The sequence below is a fragment of the Ictidomys tridecemlineatus genome, chromosome 3, assembly GCF_052094955.1.
Source record: "Ictidomys tridecemlineatus isolate mIctTri1 chromosome 3, mIctTri1.hap1, whole genome shotgun sequence".
NCBI lineage: Eukaryota > Metazoa > Chordata > Mammalia > Rodentia > Sciuridae > Ictidomys > Ictidomys tridecemlineatus.
In genome coordinates this window covers 91,600,912-91,627,244 of record NC_135479.1, presented here as the reverse complement: position 1 = coordinate 91,627,244, position 26,333 = coordinate 91,600,912, and the positions used below count along the sequence as shown (strand labels likewise).

General features: G+C 33.9%; 1 protein-coding gene across 4 annotated transcripts in view; it reads left to right on the top strand.

Moving 5' to 3' along the window:
* The window catches only part of Plod2 (procollagen-lysine,2-oxoglutarate 5-dioxygenase 2), an 86,342-nt gene extending 61,096 nt beyond the window's left edge, over window positions 1-25,246 (top strand). Inside the window, exons 8-21 of one of the 4 annotated variants that reach the window (XM_078043472.1) lie at window positions 4,497-4,598; window positions 8,126-8,251; window positions 9,780-9,901; window positions 11,530-11,634; window positions 13,718-13,843; window positions 16,076-16,217; window positions 17,558-17,620; window positions 18,394-18,441; window positions 18,669-18,782; window positions 21,150-21,215; window positions 21,829-21,933; window positions 23,062-23,208; window positions 23,320-23,445; window positions 23,615-25,246. In XM_078043472.1, the coding sequence (XP_077899598.1) occupies window positions 4,497-4,598; window positions 8,126-8,251; window positions 9,780-9,901; window positions 11,530-11,634; window positions 13,718-13,843; window positions 16,076-16,217; window positions 17,558-17,620; window positions 18,394-18,441; window positions 18,669-18,782; window positions 21,150-21,215; window positions 21,829-21,933; window positions 23,062-23,208; window positions 23,320-23,445; window positions 23,615-23,770 (1,548 nt within the window). In that variant the 3' untranslated portion in view covers window positions 23,771-25,246. Of the gene's footprint in view, window positions 1-4,496; window positions 4,599-8,125; window positions 8,252-9,779; window positions 9,902-11,529; window positions 11,635-13,717; window positions 13,844-16,075; window positions 16,218-17,557; window positions 17,621-18,393; window positions 18,442-18,668; window positions 18,783-21,149; window positions 21,216-21,828; window positions 21,934-23,061; window positions 23,209-23,319; window positions 23,450-23,614 lie in introns of all 4 variants that reach the window. The other 3 variants (XM_078043473.1, XM_005325726.5, XM_005325727.5) reach the window with 3 other exon arrangements.
* Window positions 25,247-26,333: the final 1,087 nt, after the last annotated feature.

Sequence of the window (26,333 nt, the reverse complement as noted above, 5' to 3'; positions counted from 1 at the left end):
ACATCCCTCTCTGCAGAGGGCTCTTTTGTGGATGTAGGTCTGAGTAGCATATCTGATCTTGTCATAATAGGCCCTTTCTTGTTCTCCTGCTTAGGAGACCACCAAATTCATTCTCCCACCTATTCTGGAATCCTCTGCTCCTGACTCCCTACTTGTGACATCCTCCTGTTCATTCATTAGGTGTCAGCTTGGTCTCAGCTCTCCATGCTTGCTGTGTGCTTCTGAAACACCCGACACTGCTTCTTTCGTCACAGTGTACACCAGACACTGGACAGACATGGGATTTAACAGTGTTCCTGTCTCTTGTTCTTATGGGGCCTTTAGCCTAGGAATCACAGAAATCATATTAGCCATTCACTTTTTTCTCTCCCAGGTCCAGCCACAAGTAACATATATTAAGCCTTTCTGCAGATTTTGACTGAGGATGGAGTCAATAAACCATCTCAATGGCCTAGCATTATTCTTGGGGGTGATAAGAAAGTTCCCCCCACCCAGGCAAAAATGTCATAAAATTTGAGAAAATTTGACAAATGGGATAAATTCTGTTTACGGAGTCCTTTACTGTCTGTGTAATGTCTGTTGGAATCTTCATTGTAACTTCAGGGCCACTTAGGAAAGGGCTGTTACAACCCACCCTTTCCCATGATGAGCGTTCTGTTCCTTCTTGGGGATGTGATATCTTAGTCAGATTTAAGTGTCTTTAAAGAGTAAACTCGGTCCTCAGAATTTAGTGATTATGCTCAAGACCTGATGCTCAATGATTTTGGTGTGTCTCAATTCCTTCAAAATTTCCAGAAAGTTGCTACCAGTCAAAAGCTATATAAAAGTGGCTTGTCACAAGCACAGGAACAGTGCTTCTCCATTGTTTGGAAAGATCTATGACCAAGATTTTTTTAGGAATTCTGGAAACAGTTTCAGTTTGGGTGATTAGTGTTTCCAGTATTTCAAACTCTGTGGGGGATCCTATTGTATTTTCTCTGTCATCAACTCATCTAGTTTGGGGTACTGGGTGTAGAACTTGGGGCCTCGTGCACACTGGGCAAATGCCCTGTCCTGGAGTTATACCCACAGCCCTTCCCTATTGTTTCCTTTGAGACAGGGTTTTAATGAGTTTCCAGGCTGGCTCTGCACTAGTGGTCCTCCTGCCCCAGCTGCCCAGTACCTGGGGTTGAAGGGGTGCACCCCACACCCAGCCTGTCCAGTATATTTTCTAATAATTCTACTTGACAACAAAACATGAAGTAGGTTTCATTTAAAAACTATGTTTGATATAATATAAAAACTTGACAAAAAGTTGCATAAATAAGCATTTGACAAACAATATTTTATTTCATACAAGTGTGTTAAAAATAAAATGCAGGTACAAACAGGCTACTGAAAACTTTATTTCACTGTCACAAAAGGTGAAAGAATTTTTCATGTGAATTTTTATGTTGGCTTTACTTTTTAGTAAAGTATGGTTATGGTGTCAGTAGTGTTTGAGCCATAATATTGAACTAAATAATAATTTAAACCATATTTAATTTAAGAAAAATGTATTCTGTAAATGAGATAGTACCAATGTATATAAAAATGATTTTTTTCTTTCTTTCTCTAAATCTGATGTTTTAAGAATAATTTAAAAATTATAAGTAATTTTAAAAATCACCTGTAATCTACTGCCCTCCAACTATTTTCAGATGTAGTTGCTTTCTGTGCCCTCTTGGTGGCTATCCATGAGTGTTTCATGTTTTTATTCATTTTTTATAATAGTGTCTAAACAGTTTTGTGGCTTTTTAAATTTACATTTTATTTGAAACACATTTCTGTATTTATTCTAAATAGTTTTGTGCCTTTCTAGGTACAATCAAATATAAATTGATGTTTCTCAAATTGATGAACTTTAGTTTGAAACTTTACATTTTTTTTTCCTGAAGCTCATATATTGTTAGTAAGATGCCATACGATGTTTAAGACTTACCATCTAAAATCAGATAATACACATCTAAAGGTAATCATCATGAAGTGGGTAGTACATTTATATACAGATTAGGTAAACAGGGCAAGATCAAATCACCTGCTTTCCACATGACAGCAAGTCATTTCTGCAACTAATTTGATGTGCAATAAAGATAGTGAACTTAATTTTATGAATAAAAACCACAGTGCTTGGACCACTGTGACCTTGAATAATGCATGGCTTCTTAAGAAGAAGAAAGCAAAGAAGCAAAAAAGGAAAGAACTTGTCTGGAAAAGTCTCTCTGCCAATGACCATGACATCATGTGCCTGGAAATATTTTGGTATTGTGAAAGAAGAGCCAGTAAAATACTACCACCTCGTAGCCGGGAGTGCCCAGAGCAGCCCAAGTGCATAAACAGTTCTCTGCCCCTTCAGAGCTGCCAGCAGAAATGTCTGTAGTTTTTATGAAGAAAACAGATGTGAATTAGGGTGGCTGAATTGATGGTGGGTAACCTCAGCCTGTGTGGCGAGAGACCTGAAAGAGGGAGGTTTCCATTCAAAAGGACTGCTTCTAGAAATCTTAATTACCTGTGAAACAAGCTAAAGTACCCAGGAGAGAATGGACAAGTTACAAAATCAAATTTTAATTTAGAAAACTCAAGGCAGTGCCTTTTTATGCTCTCATCTCTTAAAACTATTGATCATTTCATATTCACATAGGGATTCCAGCAGGCTGATCAATAATGTGTGCATAAAAGTTTTTCTGAAGTGTCTGAGATAGGGAAAGTGTCATTCTTTATATGTGATAGGGATTTTAAATATGTCCAAGTATATATGGGGTCCTTCCCATAAAAAATTCTGTCCCCGGATATTTTAATAAAACTATATATTTCATGCTTGCTTTTTAAAATCTCTTTTGAAAATAATGCTCAATAATAGACCTATCTTCACATAAATCTGTTGTCTTTCTCCCAAACCATCATATTTTGTAGGACACGAGTAGTTAAATTAATGTTTCCATTTGTCATTGACAGTCAACAGTTTTTGTTAGAGAAACATAGTAGAATGACCACACTAACTCTTGAAATGTCATTAGTGAATGACTACATATTTCCTGCTTGGTAATTTGTTTTCCAAGTTATCGTGTAATCCCAAAGAAATGTGAATGAGTTACTTGTCCATGTCTTATGATTTTACTGCAGAGATTAATTGAGGCTGTATCTATTAGTATCTAGAGCACAAAGATTTTCCCCTTTTTATTCATAGTGTATTTACTTTAGCAGCATTTATGTCGAAGGTTCAGTTCAATAGAAATGTTTGGACAGAATCCCAAATATTTGGGAGGAATCTGTGAAATTGGCTTTGGACTCATTACTTCAACTGGGATCTCTTTTAGGATCTTAGGAAGTTAGAAAAATCTAGTTGGCATTGCTCTGATTTTTTTTTAGCCTTTGTGTTTAATACATAGATATTTTTCATTTGATTTTATGTTGCTTTTCAAATGAAAAATTAATTATCATACAAACATAACGAGGATTTAGATGTTTTAACAGTAGTATAAAATTACACCCAAAGTTCTATCATAGCTTCACTGGCTGGAGGTAAAAAAAAATCTATAAATTTATAAATACTTCTGCCACTACTGGTATGAAATTATATAAGGAGAAGTAACTTTGTTTATTATTTATGTATTATCATAATTTCCCCTAAAAGATTTTCTCTGAGCCCTGAAAACATCTTTTAGTCTGTTTCCTTCTCTACCTCATTCACTTCCCTCAGTCCCACCTCCCCAGAAAAAAAAAAAATCACATACAAATACAAAATCACAGATTTTACAGGTAAAATGATGTCAATACAGGAAGCCATAATTTAATTTATTATTGATAGGATTTGTTGATTGATCTCTTTTAATCCACAGTGCCTTACTTTATTGTTGATGGGATTTGTTGATAGGATCTATTTTAAAAATTTTAAAATTTGTTTTAATTAGTTATACATGACAGTAGAATGCATTTATGCACTTTGATATATCATACATAGATGGGGTATAATTTCACATTGTTCTGATTGTACATGTTGATATGATCTGTTTTAATTTTTTTCTGAAACAGTGCCCAGAAGTCTGGTAAGAGGTCCCTTTGCCCCTGTGAATGGGTTTCTGTGCTAGCTCTTTGAACATATTTACCTTTTTACTAACTTACCATTCACATGACTCATTGTGTTTTTGCTAATAAGTTTAATTTGTTATTTAAAGCCATATTTCATTGTTTGACATATTTTTATTTTATCTTTTCCATTATTGTTCCTTATATGAACTAAAATGACCTTCATGATTTATACCATGTCTTGACATTTCTAGACATAGCCTTCCCTGCCTAATGGTTCAGTCTGACAAAATTACTGTTTATTGTGCACGCTAAGTGGTAAATATTGATAGAGTAACTAAAGACATGTACCTAGTGCAGAAAACACTCTTTGAAGTTAGATGACTATAGAATGAAAGCACTTTGATGGGCAAGACTTACCTTTTTTCATCTCATTTCCTATCCTTTACTAGATTCTCTTGAATTATTTTGGAAACTATGTGCCTAATTCATGGACACAGAATAGTGGCTGCACTCATTGTGAATTTGATACAATTGACTTATCTGCAGTTGACGTAAGTAGAATGGACTGTGAAAAGGGAGTAATAAAAAGTGAATTGTGCGAAAATGCAGTGATTTGTAGGGAAAAATGCAAATTATTATGTAGTTTTGATTGTATAGTAGGTAATGGGCTTATAATGTTAAGCCACAGTGATTCAGAAAATTGCTTGATTAGTGTTCCTGAACTGTTTTTGAAGACAAAGTCAGGTAATAGCTGAACTCAGCAAAAGGGACTTGATTTTTAATACCTAAACTAATGATTAGTTGCTCTTGTGTTATTTTAGTTTGTTGGTATGGTCAAAGCATTGAGTTACACTGCTTTGGAATTTTTATTGATTAATTCTATCTGTGCATGAGTTTTAGATTTGATCATGTCAAAAATAACATGATTATCTAACTAAGGACTGTTCTAGGTATTTTACAAACTAACTCATTTAAACACTGTAAATGCCTAAAGTAGTACTAGTGATTCATTTTTACAGATGAGAAAATTGAAGTACATAAAAGTAAGAAGTAACTTGCATAGGGACAAATATGAAGCATGGATGTGAATTTAGGTAATGGAGCTCTAGGCTCTGTGCTACTGATGCTTCATAGTTTTTGTGTTTGTTTTTTGTTTTGGTTGTTTGGTACTGAGGATTGAACACAGAGGCATTTTACCGGTGAGCCACACCCCAGACCTTTTTATTTTTTTATTTTAAGACAGGCCCTCACTAAGTTTCTGAGGGCCTTGCTTAGTTGCTGATGCTGTCCTTGAACTTGCTGTCCTCCTACCTTAGCCTTCTGAACTCTGGGATTGTAGGCGTGTGCCACCATGCCCTGAATATCATGCACAGTTTTACCTGGATGTCATACTATACACCAAGCTTGGTGTTACTCATGGATATTTCACAGTGAATTATAGCTATAATTTATTGCTTATATCCAAGCAATTGGAAAAATTTTATTATTTGACCATAACACATTTTTATCCCTTGTTCTATCATTTGACAGAGCAATTTTAGAACATCCTGTACTAACATTATTCTTTCACAAAATTGCTCTAGTAACTTGGAAGAATATTATGAGCATGAACAATTGGATTCTACAGAGTGATTTTACCATTAAGGCTGATTTTCCCCTTCATTCAACCTAGGTTTATTGACCATCTCCAGCATGCCCACTAAGTAAAAGCAATATAAGCCAATAGAAAACTCCCGGGAATATACTTCTGATACTTCATGGGTCTGTGCAAATACAGAATATTTTCAGTTTAATGTACTCAGGCTTCTGAATTAAATAATTTCTATTTAATTCACCGTCTGAAGGGAGGATAAAGACTAACTTGTCTACATTTAGGAGCTTCTGAATAAAACCCTGTTTTACTTGAAAATAAAACTTTTTGGCCAGTCTTTCAAATCACAAACTGAATGTTTCCTATCCGGAAAGACTGCCAGGATATTTCTGAATGAGGCTGCATCATGAAGATGTTTAAAAATTTGTCTTGATCTATTTTGCAGAAAGTAATGTTCTTTGGAGGAAGAATTAATGCTTTTTATCTGTTTTGTTTCCTTTTGTGTACCGTTTCTGGTGCAAAGACAGAAAATAGTTATATTAATATTTTTCTTTTTAATTTTTTTCATGTAGAAGTAGGTCACTTGATTCTTATGCTATTGTGTCTGATAGCCTGTTTAAATATACTAGAAAGAAAAACTATTTCTAAATGCAAAACAAAAAAATCTGTGCATTTTATGTGTAGTATTATACAGTAGTGTATACAAATTAAAATTGTGTGTGGGAAGCTAAGTTCCCAAGTGTAGCATAATTTTAAGTACGAACCACAGGCAATTTCTTTGTATGTAAAAGTAATTGTGGTCATCCCAGAGGGTTGGTAAGAAGGTTAAATGAAATTTTACACAAATATATGATGCATCTATATGAGAAATATATGAAATAACATTTTAAGTGTACATTTTATATAATTTTAATAAACTGAACTATTGTCATCATTATTATATAAAAATAAACAGATTAATTGAGCTGTAATGTGTAGAAGTTCAGCTCTTTACTAATTTATGTGTTCTGAATATTTAACTTTTCCAAATCCCATTTTCCTTGTATAAATTTGGGATAATAAATAACCTCGAAGGCCGTTATGAAATTGAACAAAATGCATGAGAGAGGTATGATCTACTTTTGATGAGAGGGTTGGGAACTACATTTTACTTATTCCCCTCATTATATAGAGAACTCTTAGAGGGTAGATGTTTTTAGTTTTTCTGTATTTATTCATTTAATAATAAATATCTTGGTGTGTTGATAAATCACTGGATTAAAGGTTTGATGAGTTAACAAGTTAATAGATAAAAGAAGTCTAAAGTGTACAAGGTACTTCTGTGCCAGCAAATATTGTTATAATACAGACATGCATATAAGGACACAACACATATGTATTAAAAGAAAATCTATATTCTTTAGGCTGGGTAAGTAAGTCAGTTCTAGAGCACTTGCCTAGCGTCCCTGAGTCCCTGGGCTCAATCCCCAAGACAGAAGAAAATAATAAAAATGAAAATAAAAATCCTGTAATGCTTAACTTCCAACTTTAAGACATAGTTTTTAAAAGATGTTATAAAGAAGCCTTCGTACCATTCTGGTATTAGCACCGGTATATGGTGATTGACTGGGTTCCTCTTTCCCCATCTAGTTGTAAGTTTTTCAAACCAAGAACTTTTGTTCCTTTTGCTAAATGTTGCCCATCGCAAATACTAACATATACAATAGGTACTTGAGAAATTTTCATATGATGAATGAAGGATAAACAGTATACTAAAACATACCTAAAGAGGATCTAAGAAAATGTTTAAAATAGAATGCATTAAGATAAAATATACTAATGAAAGAAAAATAGCTTTCCTCATATTTAATATAACAATGAAATAATGTAAAAACCTGTTAGTGGAATGAAACAAAAGGGAACATTCGAGGTTAGAAATAAAGCCCTCCATGATTGATTTATTTGAGCTACAGATTAAGTGCCTGATTTTGAGCCATGTGAACAAAACAGAAAATGCAATCCCCATTCTGGCTGATCAGATGCAGAGTCAAATAGCTTCAGATCTGAAGAAGTTTCTTGAAGGGCCATCACTGACCAGAAGAGTAGACTGTATCCATAATTGTATGTGTGCAGCAGATAGGATAGTCTCCTCTTTAAATACAGCATGTGCTTCAGATAAATCATTTTGACAGAGACCTTTTCCCCAGTGAGAGAGAACTACCATAAGGCAATTAATTTATTTTTATTTATAGTTCTTTTAGTTGTAGATGGACACAATAGCTTTATTTATTTATATGTGGTGCTGAGGATCATCCCAGTGCCTCACATGTGTAAGGCAAGTGCTCTACCACTGAGCCACAACCTCAGCCCCCCGGGGCAGTTCAAAGTTAGCACGTTATCTTGAACTGAGATTCTAGTATTTTTTCTGTGTTACTGAATAAGATTTTAATAAAGTTTAAAATAAAACCACATTAACAACTATTTGTTTTTGTTTGCTGTAAAACAAAGGTCTATCCAAATGTAACAATAGGTGTCTTTATTGAGCAACCAACCCCTTTTCTACCTCGATTTCTGGACACACTGTTGACACTGGATTACCCAAAAGAGGCACTTAAACTCTTCATTCATAACAAAGTAAGTATTTGATGAATAGATATTTTATTTTAAAATTATTTGGGAAGTATTTGTTATGTGTGTCTAACAAAATTTATTGCTCTAAATAAATTGGAATTCCTCCCTCCCCCCAAGTAGTTACTGCTCTCTCTTTAGGACCTAAGGATTTTAAAGTATTGAGCTACAGAAAACTGCCAATGTTTGAGAAAATGGCTGATTGTTATTCCATTTTTGTGTAGCTGAGTTTAATATATAATGAAGACTATGTCAGAAGTCCTTACGTTGCTTTGCATTTTGATTAATTCTGTTGCTTGCTTTTATAGAATTAACTTTTAACATGGGATACTACCTAACATCAGAAGTCAAAACAGATTCTAGATAGAGTATGGTTTTGATTAATCTCACAATGGCCTGATCTTTCCCAAGGGATGTTGATATTGTCATTTCCTTCAAAAATATCCAGAGCCTCCCAAATACCTCCCACATATAATCTAAACTTAAAGACATTTTTGTCAGTTATTGTTCTATGTATTTATCTCCTTCCTGTTAAAAGTCAGTATTGAACATCATGTAGAAAAACTCAATAGCTGTGAACTAATCCATTTCCCTCTCTATCATAATGCTTTTTGTTTATCGTTGGTCTTTCTTCCCAATTTACATGTCAGCCATCCATTTATTTTTTCCAGAGAAATTTTTAAATTGTCAGAAAGCCAGCTTCAATGAGTTTAAAAGTGTGCAAGATTGCATAGTTGCTTGTGACGTGTGTTATAATGTATGTTCTTACATGAAAATGTTTTATTTTTAGGTATTGGTATGTTTTGTCTGCTTTCATAGGGCCTTTAAAGTCCTTGATGGCAGGAGTTTTTAATCTTTTATTTAAGATGAACATTGTAGATTTTATGTGATAAGTGATTTTAAACAAGGTGTGAAAAGTATGAGCTTTCCACAAAATAAAATTTTGTAGGGATATAGATATTCTTATCCAAATTTTAGCATGTTTGCGTCACACTAAATAAATAACTTCTAAATTAGTGGTTTTCCCATTATTTATATTTTCAATAAGGTTTTGCTGAGACAATTATTATCTCTGCTTCAAAGAATATTATAACATTTTATTTTATAAAATATAATTATATGATAGATTAATATCATTAGATTTAAATGACATTTCTGAATATTTTAGAACACACATCTACGATTTTCTGGCTGCAAGCTATTTTTTCCTTCTTGAGTTAAAAACATTTTTTATTACACAAGATTAAGGTATTTATGCAGTGTGGGAATTTAAATATTTATGTAAGGACTTGTCTGGGAGTAGACACTTTTTAAGTATCTTCTTCTTTGAGAATATTGATATATAAATATTTTAGATTCTTCCTATGATATTTAGGGGATAAGGAAGTATAGCATATTTAATATGGTTATCAACTTGTGCAACTGAATTGTGAGTTATTAGAATATATGACTCTGGAAGCATTCTCTACATATGCATAGTTCAGCCATCTTCTTGTCTTATTTTCTAATTTTTCATTTTTAAAATATGTTACAGGAAGTTTACCATGAAAAGGATATCAAAGTGTTTTTTGATAAAGCAAAACATGAAATCAGCACTATAAAAATAGTAGGACCAGAAGAAAATCTAAGTCAAGCTGAAGCCAGAAACATGGGAATGTATGTCTTAATACATTTACGTTAAAAAGTAAAATTATTTTACTAAAGAAACTTTAAGAAAAATCAATTGTTTCTCCAAATTAATCTTCTAACCATGGGAGTGTCAGATATTTGTGCATGTGCTATGGACGGACACAGTAGCAGGAGTCTCCTATTAGACTTCTGGGTTTGAGTGTTTTTATGTGTAAAAAGCCACCAAAGCTACTGGCAGTTTTCTTCTAATGACAGGAGCTGACATATTTAATTAAGCGATGAACTGAACTTCTGATGAATATTAAAAAGGAAAAATCTCAGATAAATGAAGAGTATGACTTGTTTGGCAATGCCTGTTGCATTTGACAATGAAGGTTGTATGTGATAAAACCATGTTTTCAATTGTGAGGGAAAAGGAGGGTCCCACTTTCCAATTGCTCATGATCTAGACAAGAGTAGAGTCCTCAGTAGACCTATCATAGGTCCTTTCTTTAGCTCTTTCAATACTTCTTTTAATACTTACTCTGGCAGAGTAAGAGCAACCATTTATTCAGTGAAAATTACTGAATCAGGAATTCTCAAATATAATAAGATGAAGACATGGCGCCTTCCCATCAGGAGATATACCTGTCTGATACTGGCCCTTAGGCTTTATGCTGTGGAAGCTCAGGGGCAGAGTTATGGATTCTGTCTAGGCTTGAGGTGACAGGAAAGGCAGGAAAAGAGAACTCAAAAAACAAAACAAAACAAAACAAACAAATAAAAAAAAAACAGGGAGATGCTAGTACTAATGGTTCATCCATTGAAGAATGTCTGGCATACACATTGGGAACTTATTCTTTTTCTCTCTCTCATAATTAATACAGATCTTCTTGTCTGGTGTCCTGGCTGATAATTGTTTAGGAAAAAGAATGTAGTATGGAGATACACAGCATTAAGAGCAGACAAGAGGGACCATCAGTAAGGGGGCAGAACTGAGAACTAAGAAGGAGATAACCCCAAATGCCAAAGCCATCACATAGGGAATTCACATGTGTTCGTAGTATCATGAGCAGTTTGTTCTTTGGAATTCCTGCTGATAACACTAGAGATCAGCTAGAAAGTCAGATAGCACTTTCAGGGCCTCCTGATAAGCACATAGGGAGTAACCATCATAGAAAGAATTCCATGAAAATCAAGTTTAAAAAGTATTGATAACTGAAGAGTCATACACTTGAATCTCAAGCTTCGCTTAAAACTCGGTGATGCAAGATTTCATATGTGCATGTGTGTATGCGTGCATGTGTGTGTGTGTGCATGAACATGCCAAACGTATTTTGATTGGTGAGAAAAGAATATTATAAGGATAAACACATTGGGGTAAATTATTTTTTCTCTAATATTAGAAAGCATTAGATATTAAACTGCACATTATCATTGGGACTGGATGTTTTATGCCTTAAAAAATTCAGTGGCTTAAAATTTATTTGCCAGACTTACAATTTTAGTTTTTACTCACCTGTGAATGTCTGTGTTGGTAAGATGGCCATTTTAAAATTAAATTCTGATTGGAAATTGTGTTGGAGAAGCCTTATGTTGTGTGTAAATGCAACGTTAACATATTTCAACCAAGAGACATTTAGTTTATCTAACTCTCTTTTCATTTTCAACTTCAGGGATTTTTGCCGTCAGGATGAAAAGTGTGATTATTATTTTAGTTTGGATGCAGATGTCGTCTTGACAAATCCAAAGACTTTAAAAGTTTTGATTGAACAAAACAGGTACTAAGATTTGATATCACTATATTATTAAAATGATAATATTCCACATCACTGTGGACATGCCTGATTGTGTTTAGTAGACTGAGAAAAGTCACATTGTTTTCTTCTTTTTTTTTGTCTTTTTCCTAGTTTTATTGATGTATATTTGACAAATTAAAATTGTACAAATTCGGGGCTGGGTTTGTGGCTCGGCAGTAGAGCCCTGGGTTTGATCCTCAGCACCACATGTAAATAACTACAACTAAAAATTAAATATTAAAAAAACTGGGAAAAATAAAACAATATTTTGTGTGATTACGTACAATTTATTATTTTAATATTATTATTGCTTGTCATAATGGGATTTGAATCAGGGCCTCTCACATGCTAGGCAAGTGCTTTATCACTGAATTGTATCCCCCATCCCTTGTTTAAAATTTAAAAATTTTACTTTGCTAAGTTGCTGCAACTGGCCTTGAATTTGCAACACTCCTGCCTCAGTCTTCAGAGTAATGAGAATTACAGAAAGACCTGTGCCACCACACTGAGCAGTGTACGTTTATTTTATTTCACTTTTGTGCATGTAAGAGAAAGAGCCCAACTAATCATCACAAGGTTGGAGTATTGTGAAAGAGGTTTTATGTGGGGAATGGTTGCCCCAAAAATTTCTTGGAGGAGTTGTGTGAGCTTTTCTTATAAAGCACCACTGCATTTAACAAGTAATTGGAGCTGGATGTGATGGTCCTCAGCTGTAATCTCAACAGCTTAGGAGGCTGGGGAAGGAGGATTGCCAGTCTGAGGCCACCCTGTGCAATTTAGCTACACTCTGTCTCCAAATAAACTTAAAAAAAGGACTGGGGATAAAGCTCAGTAGTAGAGCACCCCTGGGTTTATTCACCAGTACCAAAGTAAATAACTAAATAAATAGATAGTAATTCTAGAGGAATCTCAGGTTTTGTTTTCTCTTTTGGGAAACGTTAACATTGTAATTAAGTTTCCCTAGATGAAAAGCTTGTACATTTTGAACTCCTAAAGTGTACTTGTCTCAAAGGGACCACTTTCCTGTTATGTAGAGAAAGGGAACACTAGGGTAGTGTTTTAATTCATTTCCTGCTGCTGTAACAAAATACCAGAGACTAAGCGAATTATAAATAATGCATGTTTATTTGGCTCACAGCCTTGGAGCTGTGAAGTCCAAGACATAGGGGCTATATCTGTTGAGGACCTTCTTGCTCCTTTGTAACATGATAGAAGACATCCCGTGGTGAAGGAGCTTGAGAGGGAGAGAGAGAGAGGGAGGACACAGAGCACAGACTTACCCCCTCCCCATTTATAGTTAACCTACTCCCAAGACCAGGGCCTTCATTCATTCATGGAGTGGTGCACCCTTGACCTCACTACTTCTTAAAGTCCTCCTCTCAGCACCATCATCACAGTGCCGGTTAAGTTTCAGCATGAGTTTTGTAGGGGGATGCTCATGCCTTTGCAGGCAGTCACCCTCTATTTTATTTCCTGAAATAAAGGACCAGAAAAAATGTTCCATGTTGCCAGAGTTGCCTTATAATAACCACAACCCATTTTAAAAGTCACAAAAAATGGAAACATACCTAAAAGTAATTTGGGAAAACTGGACTATATACAAATGTCTCAGCCCATCCTCCTTTTTTTTTTATTCAACAAATATTTATTGGATACCTGAATGCCCCAGGGGCTTCTCTGTCTGCCTAATAAGAAGGAAAATATTTGACCTCAATTAGTATGATTTCTGAAATGCTGGAATAAAAATATAATAATAGCCATATGAATAAGGTAGTTTCTAGGATGTAAAGTCCTTTAAAAGTAATTTTTATTATTTTTATCAACATTTTAAATGACATTTTCCTTTTTTACTGCACTTTTTGATAAATTGTGTTTGAAAACTTGCAGGTACCCATGTAAGAAAAGATATTGGGAAGAAATTTCTCTTTTTATTTTATTTTTTCTTTCAGATGAGCCACATGTATGTTAAATGCTCTTTTTTGTGTGTTATGTGTCATGTTAAGCTCAGAACATGTAACCGTGGCAATTTAACAATAGGTAATGATATTGATTGATCTCCCTTTAGAAAGATCATCGCTCCCCTTGTCACACGTCATGGAAAGCTGTGGTCCAACTTCTGGGGAGCTTTGAGTCCTGATGGCTATTATGCCCGATCTGAGGATTACGTGGACATCGTTCAAGGGAATAGAGTGTATGTTACTTGATTTACTCTTCTATCATATAATACTATAGTCTAGAAATGTGGGCGTGTTAACGTACTTCAGATTTTTTACATATCTTTTTTTTTTTTTTTTTGCTGTTTGTTTAATGGAAATTTGAGGACCACTTGGGATTCTGAAATATTCATGTAAAACTTAATATCTTAAAAAGTTGTTTTAGAATTTCTGAATCTTTAAAGGTACAAGTCATTCTTAAAGATATACTAAGAGTTTATGGTTAATGTGTGTATCTTATGATAGATATCAGAGTAATACTCTTTAGTATTGGAAAGGGAATTTAGTTTAGTTAATTTATTTAATAATTGTGATTAAGAGTTTCTTTGACTTTTAAACAATTTTTTAAAATTCATATATAAGCTTTTAAATTTCATTTGTAAGCACACAAGAACACAGAAAACCAAAGCTTTCTAATACACACACACACACACACACACACACACACACAGAGAGAGAGAGAGAGAGAGAGAGATTAATGTGAAATAGTTCATCTTCTACTTTAAAGGCAGCTTTCTTCACCAATATCTAATTTTCATTTCTAAGTACTGGAAAGAATATACATGTTGCAGAATGTTTGCATGAGTGGTATTTATTTCAGGGACGCTGGTTGATATTTTTTAAACTAAAAGTTATCACAATTGAAATGGATTTTTGCTAAACCAATACAGAGAAGAATGCCATATTTTTTTTCCATACAGATAGTGGACTGAGATATTTTGCACTTTGCCTTACTTTTAAACGTGTCAGACTAAATGAAAAGGAGAAACATTTTTATAATTAAAAAGAAGAGCTATTTTTTAAAAAGGACACCTTTTTGTTTGGTTAGTTGAATATGAAAAGATGTTTTGCTTGTGAAAATACTAATTGGTATAAAATCTTTGATTTTGGATGAGGTAAATATAAAAAGGCTTTTGCTTGCTGTAATTAAAAAGCATGAATAGGCTAAGAAAACTGTATTAGATCTTAGTTTATTGCTTCAAAGTACTTATACTGACTCTGAGATGATCTATATGCATGTATCTGATATGACTCATGGGTACAGCTGAAGAGAAACAGATACAGAGTAGAGAGTTCATGTCAGTGGTTTCTGGTTGTATGCCATTGTTTTTGTTGCAGACACTGGTGATTTTCTGTGTCATCTTCCTGTCATTGTTGTCTCAAGTATAAAAATCTGGCAGAGGCATTTGATCCAGTTGATGTTATAGGGTACTTCCTGTCTAGGAACTGGGAGAAGGAATGATGACTCAGGATGTACATGTGTGTGTTTGCATTTTCCCTTCAGACAGAGACACTGCACACTCCAGCCATGGTTAATTTCTGAATTCAGCTAACAGATTGCATACCTCTTGAGATCATTTTCTTTCAGGCTGATCTAATAAGACAAATTCTATTTCTTGAATGTCCAATTCCATCTTCTGGTTCAAGATCTTCCCTTTCTCTTTTCTAAAAGCAGCAGGCAGAGTCCTTCAGGCAAAACTATTCTTATTTCATTCCTAGGAAATGAGTCATGTCCAGGGTGAGGAGGTAGGTGTTGGAAAGAATGACATGGGAGAGACTCCCAACACTCACAGACTTCAGCTGTATTTCTTCATTTCTTCCTTTTTCTCAAAAGATTTGACACAGTTTACTATTCTTCAAGAGAATACAATTTAGGGGAATTTTAGGCTCTACTCCATGGTGTGCTAGTAACAGCTGGCTCTTGGGAATGAGGGAATTCCCCAGTGTTAGTGTTTCCCATTTCCGTGGTATAAATACTACTGTCCTGTCTGATGTCAAGTTTGCAAAGTGAAATCACAAACCATTGACTTGGAACTAACCGTCAGCTCTGGGGGCCAGTGTGAGCGAGCTCTAGCACACCACTGCTCTTTGTGTCTGTTTCTCTATCAAACTTTTCAAATAGAATCATTCTATAAAACAAAATATTATGATCCTACTGCCATAGCTGTGACCCAACAGACAAAAATGCCAAGCAGATATCGCCCTATTTAAATTGAAGTTAGAGAGTCATTTGTCTCTTCAATCTCATAAAACGTATGTCTACCAAGTAATCTTTTATGTATGTTAAGTATCAATAAATGTGTCTGTGTGTTGATTGTATAACTTATATATGCAAAACATAAACGCACACAAAGCATTTGTTTTAAAAACATAAGAAAAATGTAAATATTTTTGTATCTGGTATTTTGGAGTGTCTTTTTTACTTTCAGAGGAATATGGAATGTCCCATACATGGCTAATGTGTACTTAATTAAAGGAAAAACGCTCCGTTCAGAGATGAATGAAAGGAATTATTTTGTTCGTGATAAGCTAGATCCTGATATGGCTCTTTGCCGAAATGCTAGAGAAATGGTAAGATGCACAAGTGGCTGCTTGCTTGAACGTTTTCATGAGACAACTTGCTTGGCCAGTTGTGTTTTCATACCTTTTTTTCCTCTCTAATATGTAAGTACTAGCCAATTTTTTTGGTACTGCATTGAAAAAGTTGAGAGTAGTTTGGGGGAATCATTTTTGAACATTAACCTGTAAAAGTGGTTTGAAAATTTTAATTAAGGCTGACTCATACCCATCACAGCAAGATTTAATAATGAAGATGGAATTTTTATGGATCAGCTTTGGTCTTAAGAATACATCTTCTCTTCTATTTGAAGTTTTATAGCTTTCATTCATCCTAGATAAAATTAGTTAAATAAGGTTTATTAGGTGAAATAATCATTACACATTTAAGATGTTTAGAAAATGGTGCCTGCATTTTTTCTAGCTGGGTGTATACTGTAGTTCTCAACCTCACTTTCTTGGAAAGACAGTGGAATGAATCTGACATAAGTGTCCTGTGTACATACATGAATACACCACAGTGAAACTCCACACCATGTACAAACCAAAACTGGATCCTGATTAGAATAAGATGTATTTCATATTTGTACAAACATATCAAAATAGACTTCATTGTCATGTATAACTAAAAAGAACAACAGCAACAACAAAAGAGATTCCTTCTCACAAAATTAGAAAAAAAGTCAAAATAAGTAGAATATTTAATCTGATGTCAAAAATTAATGACACATTGCTGTTCTACAAATACAATGTCAGTATAAATATTAAACAATTATAGGAAATAGCTTGCCTCTTCAGGATATGTCAAAATGTATTTATATGATTTCCTATTTTAGAAACGATCGAGGTGTACATTAGTCCCAAATTTACATAAGTATTTGTGGTTTTAGAAAAATCAGAAAAGTTGGCAAGTATTTTTTTCTTATTTTAACAAAGCATGATTTGTTTGAATTTGTTTGTTTTTCCTACAAATCTATGTGCCTTGTTATTATCGAATATCCTCAGTACCTGTGATTGTATTTTGTGCTCATGTTTGGCTGGTTTCACTCAACAGCGCATCCCGGAATGGCATCTTATTTATTTTTTCCTTTGTCTTAAATATGTCTCTAATGAAGTTTGCTTAGAAATGAGCTTGGATTTGTGTTTGACTCCCCCCCCCCCAAAAAAAATGAAAAGAAAAGGCTGGACATGTTTCTTTGTGTGCGCTATCAGCTTTGCTTGTTCTGCATGTTGTCTGTGAAGGACATGTCAGAATGTCAGCTTTTCATCAAGAGCTACTTTTTTTTTTATTTACCAAAGAATACCCAAGAGAGTGGGTGTGCAGTCAACTTACCCAATGCTTCTCTTCATTTTAGACTTTACAAAGGGAAAAAGACTCCCCTACTCCGGAAACATTCCAAATGCTCAGCCCCCCAAAGGTGTTATTTTTATTTATTTTTTATTTATTTTTTGTTTATGTAATTAATATTAAATATGGTAAATTGCATAGAAGTAAAGTTTATTTAAGAACCTTCTTTGCATTTAGCTTTATATAATGTTGGTGTTCATGGGTTACTAATCTGAATGTGTGTGTGTGTGTGTGTGTGTGTGTGTGTGTGTGTGTGTGTGTGTGATCTGTGTGATTTTGAGCAGGATATTGGAAGTTAACACTTGGATCTCTGAGCTGATTTATATTTTATAGTTGACAGTTGAAAAAGATAAACCCAAGTTTCTTGCACTCGTTCTTTTGGGTTTTATTTTGATGGGTGACAGGGAGAAGAGGTAGAGGTGGATATACAGTGCATCTTGATTAAAGAAATGAGACTTAGGAGCTCTTCTTCTTGATTTATTTTATTGGTCGCTGCTAACCCTTTTACCACTAAAACAGGTACAAAAATCAACGTCCTTGCATCAGTTGTGTTTGCCATGTTTTTTTGGTTTATGGCAAGGAAATGAAACGCACTTTTTTTTTTTTTTAGCTGCCTTTACAATGCATGACTAAGTTTTGTGTTCTGACTTTAAACATTAGAACAACAAAAGAATGAAATACAGTGATGCACTAATAATGACATTTTTAATTCTGGTTTAAAAATGTAACACTGTCTTCTTTGAAAGGAAAGAAGCCAAAAGAAGGTCTAACCCATTGCATTTTGGTGTCTCAAAAATATTTCTGCTTTCAAACAGGAATTTTTTTCCCCATGTCTCCATCTAGGATCAAAGAGAAAGGCATAAAAACAATCCATTCATCTTCTTTTTTTCAGTTGGGTGTCAGTGCTATCTGTTAGTTTTGTGTGGTGTCTGAATTATAATCCAAATTTTCTTTCTTTTATTTTAAATCATGCACGTTTTACTTGAAAAATAAAATGCATGTTTATGAATGAAATTATAAAAATTGAAATCAATATATCATATTATATATTTTTCTATGGTTAAACTTATATTTTGTACCTTCCTCCAAGTTTAACACTCCTATTTTTTGGCATATAGGGTGTGTTTATGTACATTTCTAATAGACATGAATTTGGACGACTACTATCCACTGCTAATTACAACACTTCCCATTATAACAATGACCTCTGGCAGATATTTGAAAATCCTGTGGTATGTGTTTCATTTTCAACTTCTTTTATTACTTATTCTCCTGTAAGTCTAACTGGACATAAACTAGTTAGCTAATAATACAAAAATATGATAAGAGGCATTTAAAAAATGAAATAGTTAATTGTATTTAATGATCTATAGAGTAGATCTAAACTCTACCAAGAACTTGTGTCATAAAGATATATTGTAGGCTTGAGGAACTTAATTATCAGTTTCTTTGGCTTCTCATATTTTCTGTTTTATATATTCAAAAGTTCTATACAATCTTTAATCACCATTTCAGAGAAAAGTTTACAAATAGTTTGTGTATAATATTTTGATTTTCAGAAAGAAAATTCAAGAATTAGCTGAGGAAAATACACAGTATCTCATGATTTTGTTAATCCGTTTTGACAGTTTTGTGAATGTACACCTGAGAGAACCAGAGAAAATTGAGGAGTAAGCTCATTCAGCGTAAAAGAAAGTCTTAAGTTGAAGAAAGGATTTACTTTCTAAAGTCTGTTCTTGTTTTCTTAAAGATTTCATCAGATAGTAAAAAGCTTCTGTTTTTGCTTTATAATGATTTTTTTCTTTTTGTAAGCTCCACACATTTATTCAAGGGACATGTTCTCTTAATCTGCTGTTTTTAAGATTTTCCTCCTGGCAATAGTAAAAGTTTTCAGTTACCCAGACTCACTTCACCTGATGAAAATTGTCTTTTATTTTGTGGGAGAGTTCCAGAAATGGTAAATTTAATAGTTCTTGAATACTCTCCTGAATAGAGAAAGAATGTTTTTTGACATTTTGGTATTTTTAAAGTACTTTTGCCCTGTTTTAGCTGTATGTCTTTATCATTCATGGGAGTAGAATTGAAAAGAGGTCTATTTTATGTGAGGGTAGAATTCATATTTTATTGAATCTCTTAATGTTTTGAATGTAGAATTATTTGGCTCCTCAGATAGCAGGTTAGCTTCCTGGTAAGATGCCCTAAATTATATCCTGAATTGCACCTCTGTGTAAGCGTTCCAGTCTCTGGAGAGGATAGGATGAAAATGTCAGAACTGAACAGAAATGACTTTTCTTTCTACGGCTTTCTTTGTTTTTTTGAAACATTAGTCTACTTGTGGATATGCTGAGTGCTGTCTCATAGCAAAATACTTAGTGATTGACACATCATCAGAATTCCTAAGAAATTAGTACAATCACAATTTGCTCAATGACTTGAAAGTTTGCCTAAAATAAAAAGTTATTATTAATACTCAAATGTAAAAATTCTTGGGGATTTTGTTTTCCATAAACTTTAAAGAAATTTTTTTAAAATGATGCATAGGAAAAAAAGATATTTTTAAATTTCATGTTTGACTATTTATATATAATTTTTCTAAAATTTTAGAATTAGAAAATGAATAAATATTAGAAAAATAATGAAATAATACAGAAAATAGATCATCATATTTGTACATTATGTATAAATGACATTCCTTAAAGAATTTGAAGATAGTTTTGGCTTCTCCACATCAAAAACAGGCTCCATATAAACATACAAAACTAAGAATGGCATATAAAATTAGCATGATATAAATCATCTGCTCTGCCAAAATCCAGCCTCAGAGATATATTTAATATAAATATTTTTGGAAACATGTTTTTATTAGAATTATTTAGAGTCTGTGCTTATGCTGTGACTTCCCATATTTGTACTTTATAAAAAAGAAAGTTAAAAATTTTTCAAGAGTCTAAATGCATTTAAGAAGATATTGGGGAGATACCTAGGGAGATACCTAATTCATTCCATATTTCATCGTAAACTTTCTCGATTATGCCAGAGATTGGTAAAAGAGAATAAAATTTCTGAATTAGATGAAGAGGAACCATTTTCAATATAAGGACCTAATTCTTAACCTTGTTAGTTGAATAAGACCCTAGTTAATTAATTCACTAATGGTTTTTTGCTATTATTTATTGGTACAATTTTGTTCCTTATTTTATCCTTTTTTTTTTTTGGTCCTGGGGATTGAACCCCAGTCCTTAAGCATGCTAAGCATGTTATCAATCATAGAGCCCTCTAGCCCTGTTTTTAATTTTTAAATGCCACACCTTTAATCATTCCTAAAACTAGTCATTGTAAGATTATTAAAGTCTTAATATTCTGAAGCGTGAAACATAATAAGTTTGAAAAAAAAAATGTTTCCTGCAATGATGTGAGCACATACAGAATTAGGCAAAAATTGAAATATAAACTTAGTTTATGAAAATTCCTGTTCTGTTGAATATACACAGCCATTTCTAAGTTGTTTAATTTATAAAAACTAGATACTTTTTATTTGCCAGTGAAGTATTTGTCAAAAATATATTTGTGTTAATATGTACAATTCTTTTTTTTGATAGGACTGGAAGGAAAAGTATATAAACCGTGATTATTCAAAAATTTTCACAGAAAACATAGTTGAACAGGTTTGTATTAATAGCTACTATGATGTATAGAGCATTTTGCTGAATTTTCCAGAAGAAAGCATTTCTAGGGTAATACTACTTTAGTGGAAAATGTGAAATTAGAGAAACTGGCCTTTGGGTAAAATTCACATGGCTTATTAGCAACTCTGCAGCCTCGGAACCCTACAGATGTGAAAATAGAGATTTAACAATATATTGTAAGATAATACTTTTGGAAAAAAAATAATGGTCCTAAATTTTCTGGCTTTATGATACCTCTCAAAATAAGAAATCATTGAAAGATCTCTGGTATGGAATTCTTTCAATAAAAGTTTATCTTTGAAAGACATTGGGCTCTCTTTCTAAGAGATTTTTCTCTGAGAGACCTTTTTAAAAATGAACTCTCTTTTAGATGTGTTCAAAATTATTGCTCATACCTTATTCTCCAAGTATAAGCTATCCTCATTTCCGAGATATGCCATTATCTTATGTATCTAGAGAAAGAAAAATTAAACTATGACAATATTTTTTTGTCATTTAAATGTTTAAAATTTTATACATATCAAAGAATTGTTTAAACATTTTAAGACACAGATATTATTATGTCTTCTAATGGTGGCGCCATGTTTTATAGCCTTGTCCAGATGTCTTTTGGTTCCCCATATTTTCTGAAAAAGCCTGTGATGAGTTGGTGGAAGAAATGGAGCACTATGGCCAGTGGTCTGGGGGGAAACATCATGTAAGTTACTGTTTCACACAAAGAGCTAGAATGTGTGTCTGTTTGGGGAATGTCGGGGTAGATATTCAAGTTCAGAAGGGATGTATTCTAACTGTGTCCTTGGCCTAACTGAGCTGGCCAGGCTATCAGGAGAATGCTCTTTTCAGTCTGTCTTGAGGACCGCAGATCCTTTAACACCTAAGAAGTCTGTTATCTGTCCGGGCCCCAGTTTCTCATTTATGCATGTAATTGCAGAGTGTGGTCTGTAAGGGCCAGTGTCCCTGTGCTGGAGTTGCATTAGGTAAGACATGTCTGTAATGATTGGTGTCTTTCTTCTCTAAGATCACCTTTTATTCCCTGCAGTGAAAATGCTAATGCAAATTTTTTTTTTTTTTTTGGTGGGTAAACATGGAAAAGAGGATTTGTTTTGAATGCCCTCAGTGTAATCCTGCTTTGCATTTATGTTCATGTGTGAAGACTTGGCAGTGAATTTTACGGGTGTGGGTTCCATGTGTTTCTTTTCCCCTGAAAACCCTCAGAGGCCAGGGATTGTAATGAATTACTCTGGAATATCACTGCCTCCACCCAGTTAACATCACCCCAGCTACTTACTTGATGAGGGAGAGAAAAGTATGAAATATTAGGAGGAACTTGAAGTCAGTGTGTTGAGGGATAATGGAAGAAAATCACTGAAAGATTTGGGATTTCATAAATCGAAAGCAAGGGTCACGGTGGGGAAAACCTGTTTTCCGTAGTTTATAATCCAGGGGACACATATATGCGGAATGCGTGCCCATCAGGCAGCCAGGACCCCAGAGAGTCATGATACAAAGTCATTTTTTAGGGCCGATTTGAGGCTTTGGAAAGTCTGTTTTAGTAGTTGTATAATTAAACCTCACGTATACATTTAATATGTAGGAAAGGGGTCTACTGACTCTGCAGTAATTTACTTCATCACCAATACATTTGCAAAGCTGTATTATCTGAGTAATTTTGACCGTTTTATAATTAAAGCAGATGGTACACCACAATTGAGCAACTGTTATTTTTATTGTCTATTATGAGCTGTGTTTATAAAAAAATACCAAGATAATGGTAATGTGAATTACACACGGGCTCCCCTTTATGGTGTGTCAATGCTGTTTCCAGGATAGCCGTATATCTGGCGGTTATGAAAATGTCCCGACTGATGATATCCACATGAAGCAAATTGATCTGGAGAATGTATGGCTTCATTTTATCCGGGAGTTTATTGCACCTGTTACACTGAAGGTCTTTGCAGGCTATTATACAAAGGTAGTTATCCTCCCACCCCTCCTGCATGCTCCCTGCCACATTCTACATGAATAAGCTTTTTTTTATGTTTTTATTGTTAAACAAATCTCCTGACTGACTTTGCTTTTTTAGGGGTTTGCACTATTGAATTTCGTAGTAAAATACTCCCCGGAGAGACAGCGGTCTCTACGTCCCCACCATGATGCTTCAACGTTTACTATCAATATTGCTCTCAATAATGTGGGAGAAGATTTTCAGGCAAGTATGACTCATCTGTTTAGAGTTTTCTAACTAAATGTGGTGTTATCAAAAGGGATTTACCTGTTTCTTTTTTAGATTCTGCTAAGATGGCATAATTTGAAATTTTAACACTGGTTAAAAATTGAAAATAATAAGCAGATACTTTTTTTTTTTTTTTACATTTTAGGGAGGTGGATGCAAATTTCTAAGATATAACTGCTCTATTGAATCACCACGAAAGGGCTGGAGCTTCATGCATCCTGGGAGACTTACCCATTTGCATGAAGGACTTCCGGTTAAAAATGGAACAAGATACATCGCAGTGTCATTTATAGATCCCTAAGTTATTTACTCTTTATTGAACTGAATTTTCTTCTGGAATGGATGACTGGCACGAACACATCTTTGAAGTTGTGCTTGAGAAGATGAGAGGAATATTTAAATAACTTCAACAGAACAACTTCACTTTGGGCCAAGCATTCAAAACACTTTTTGTAAAAAGTTGTTTGATGTTTCTTAATGTCTGCTCTGAGCCTTAAAACACAGGTTGAAGAAGAAAAGAAAGAAAAAAAAGTAAAAGAAAATATTTATTTCTATGCTTTACTGTCTCTTAGAATAATAAGGATTTTCTGGATTTGTGTTTCAAGTTGATAAAATATTCAGGTACAAATGTACAAGTAACAAATAAGCCTAATAATGTTTTCTTATTTAAGAGGAGCCTGAGAAGAATTTTATTTATCAATATGTAAGGGAAATGTAGAACGAATGGATATAAATGGAAAGTTTTGAAAACCTGGGTTTTGAAACCTGAGAAACTGATTCTAACTGAATTTGGGTGCAATTATGTAAGTTCTTTCTTGACCACCTATGCAGGTCCCTGCTCTAGTAGTTATGGGATGATACAAAGAAAATAACAATGTTTTTCTCAAGAAACAGTGGAAACACAATCAAAGAGCAAATCCATTAGAAACAATTTTTTTTCTAGAGAATTTGATGATTTTACATTTGTATTAGAAATTAAACCCCATATTTCTTCCCATGGACCATCTAAAGTGGGCAATATTAAGTATACACCATATCTAAAATCCGCAAGTGTCCTTATGTCAAGACAGAGTTTTTCTTAGTTTCATTTTTTTAAATTGTAGAAAATGGTAAAGAAAAAGAAAAAAAAAATTTTGAGACTAGTCGCATTTTATGATTTTTATAAAACTTTTTAAGTACTTGAATTTTATATCAGGAAAATAAAGTTAGTGAGCCTGGCTTCTTCCCTTTTTCCCTTTGTCTCTCTTCTTAATCTTTTTGGGAGGGTTATTCATTTTTTTCCTTCTAACTGTGATTTCTGTTTTATCCTTTTTAATCTGTGAGTTCTTCTCTACCTTACTCTAACCCCCTTCCAAATTTGTTGACTTCATTTATTACCATTTCTCTGAGTGAGGTGTAAATGTCCTTCTTGTAGCTACTGTTTTTAATTTAAAGGTTAAACTTGAAGTTTTTAATCATGGTGCCAAAATTCATTTTTCTAACACCATGTGTTAGAAAATTTTGAAAAATAAAATTATTTAAAATAAGAATTTGTTGTTTTCTTTATTATTGGTGATTTATCTTTAGAAGTGAATAAATGATGGAATAGTCTGAAATAACATCTGGATACAAAGACTGTCATTTTTTTCAGTTTGTTTTGTAGCTTTGAAAATATAAACATCAAGATTCTATTAATTGGATTATAAATTAATTGTAAAATCTTGGTCTCATAGTAACTAGGGATTGGATGTGACTCATTTTACAAGTGAGGAAATAAAGGCCACATGATTGTTCCATATTTAAGTGTATATTTGGTGGTGCTTTTGTGTCTCCTGTGGGCTCATTTGTGTTCCAGGCACTGAGCACACATATAGGGATCACCTGAATGCTTTTGTTGCTGGGAGATGGACTTGGGAAATCAGCAAGCTGTGGTCTATCTCTGTTCTCTTCTTTGGTGTCCCTTAATACCTAAAGTAAATCCCTACCCATCAACAAGGTGAGGAAACATTTAGGTCATGATTTGCCTGATAGTTTGTTTGTACTTCCAGGATAGCAAATGATGTGTCATGGACCCCAAGCAGTCACTAGTGACCCTAGAGGCAAAGCAGGTGGAGTCCCTTCAGCACAAGCCCTCATGTCTTTGGGTGCATTTCGAGGAGAGATGCCTACCAGGTGCTTTTCAGGTGGGGTGTGGTGGGTGGCCACCTACTGTAATTGTTGTCATCTCATGCCCTGTTTCCAGAAATTGGATCAGGGCTGTGGACTGAGCACATTTTTCTATCTTTGCTCTTTTCACAGATTCCCTGAAATAATATTTTTAAAAAGTACTTTTTACAAAAGGAAGATTCATAGTTAGTGAAGGACAATGAGGAAAACTCCTATCAGTAGATCAAAGAATTTGAAAAATGGGAAACTAGTCGGTTTGGAAAGAGAAAATTGCAGCTTCTGGAAACAGTAGATGACTCTAGCAGGAACCATTTCTATGGTAAGATTCACTCACTTTGCAGGGTATTAAAAAAAGCCTTCCAAAAAAAAAATTATATGTGTGTAACCCACACTCAGATATCTCTAGGAAAGAATCTTTTCTAGAAAAAAACATTCTGAATAGTAGTGTGAGATCATAGAGGAGGAAGTAGAATTTATGCTTTTTTCATTTTGTATTTCTATATCATTGAAATTTTTTTATTATGGAAATGTGTTTGGGTATTAATTGTTCCATAAAGGAAAAACAGGAAAAAGAAAAGGGGGGAAGTTTCACAATTAGGTTTGAAAAAGTGGAAGAATATGAATGCCATTAGTAATCATTCATTTGGGGGGGGCTACATTAGCAGAGGGGGCTGTATGTACTCACCATTCTGGCACTTTTCCTAATCGTACCTTTTTTC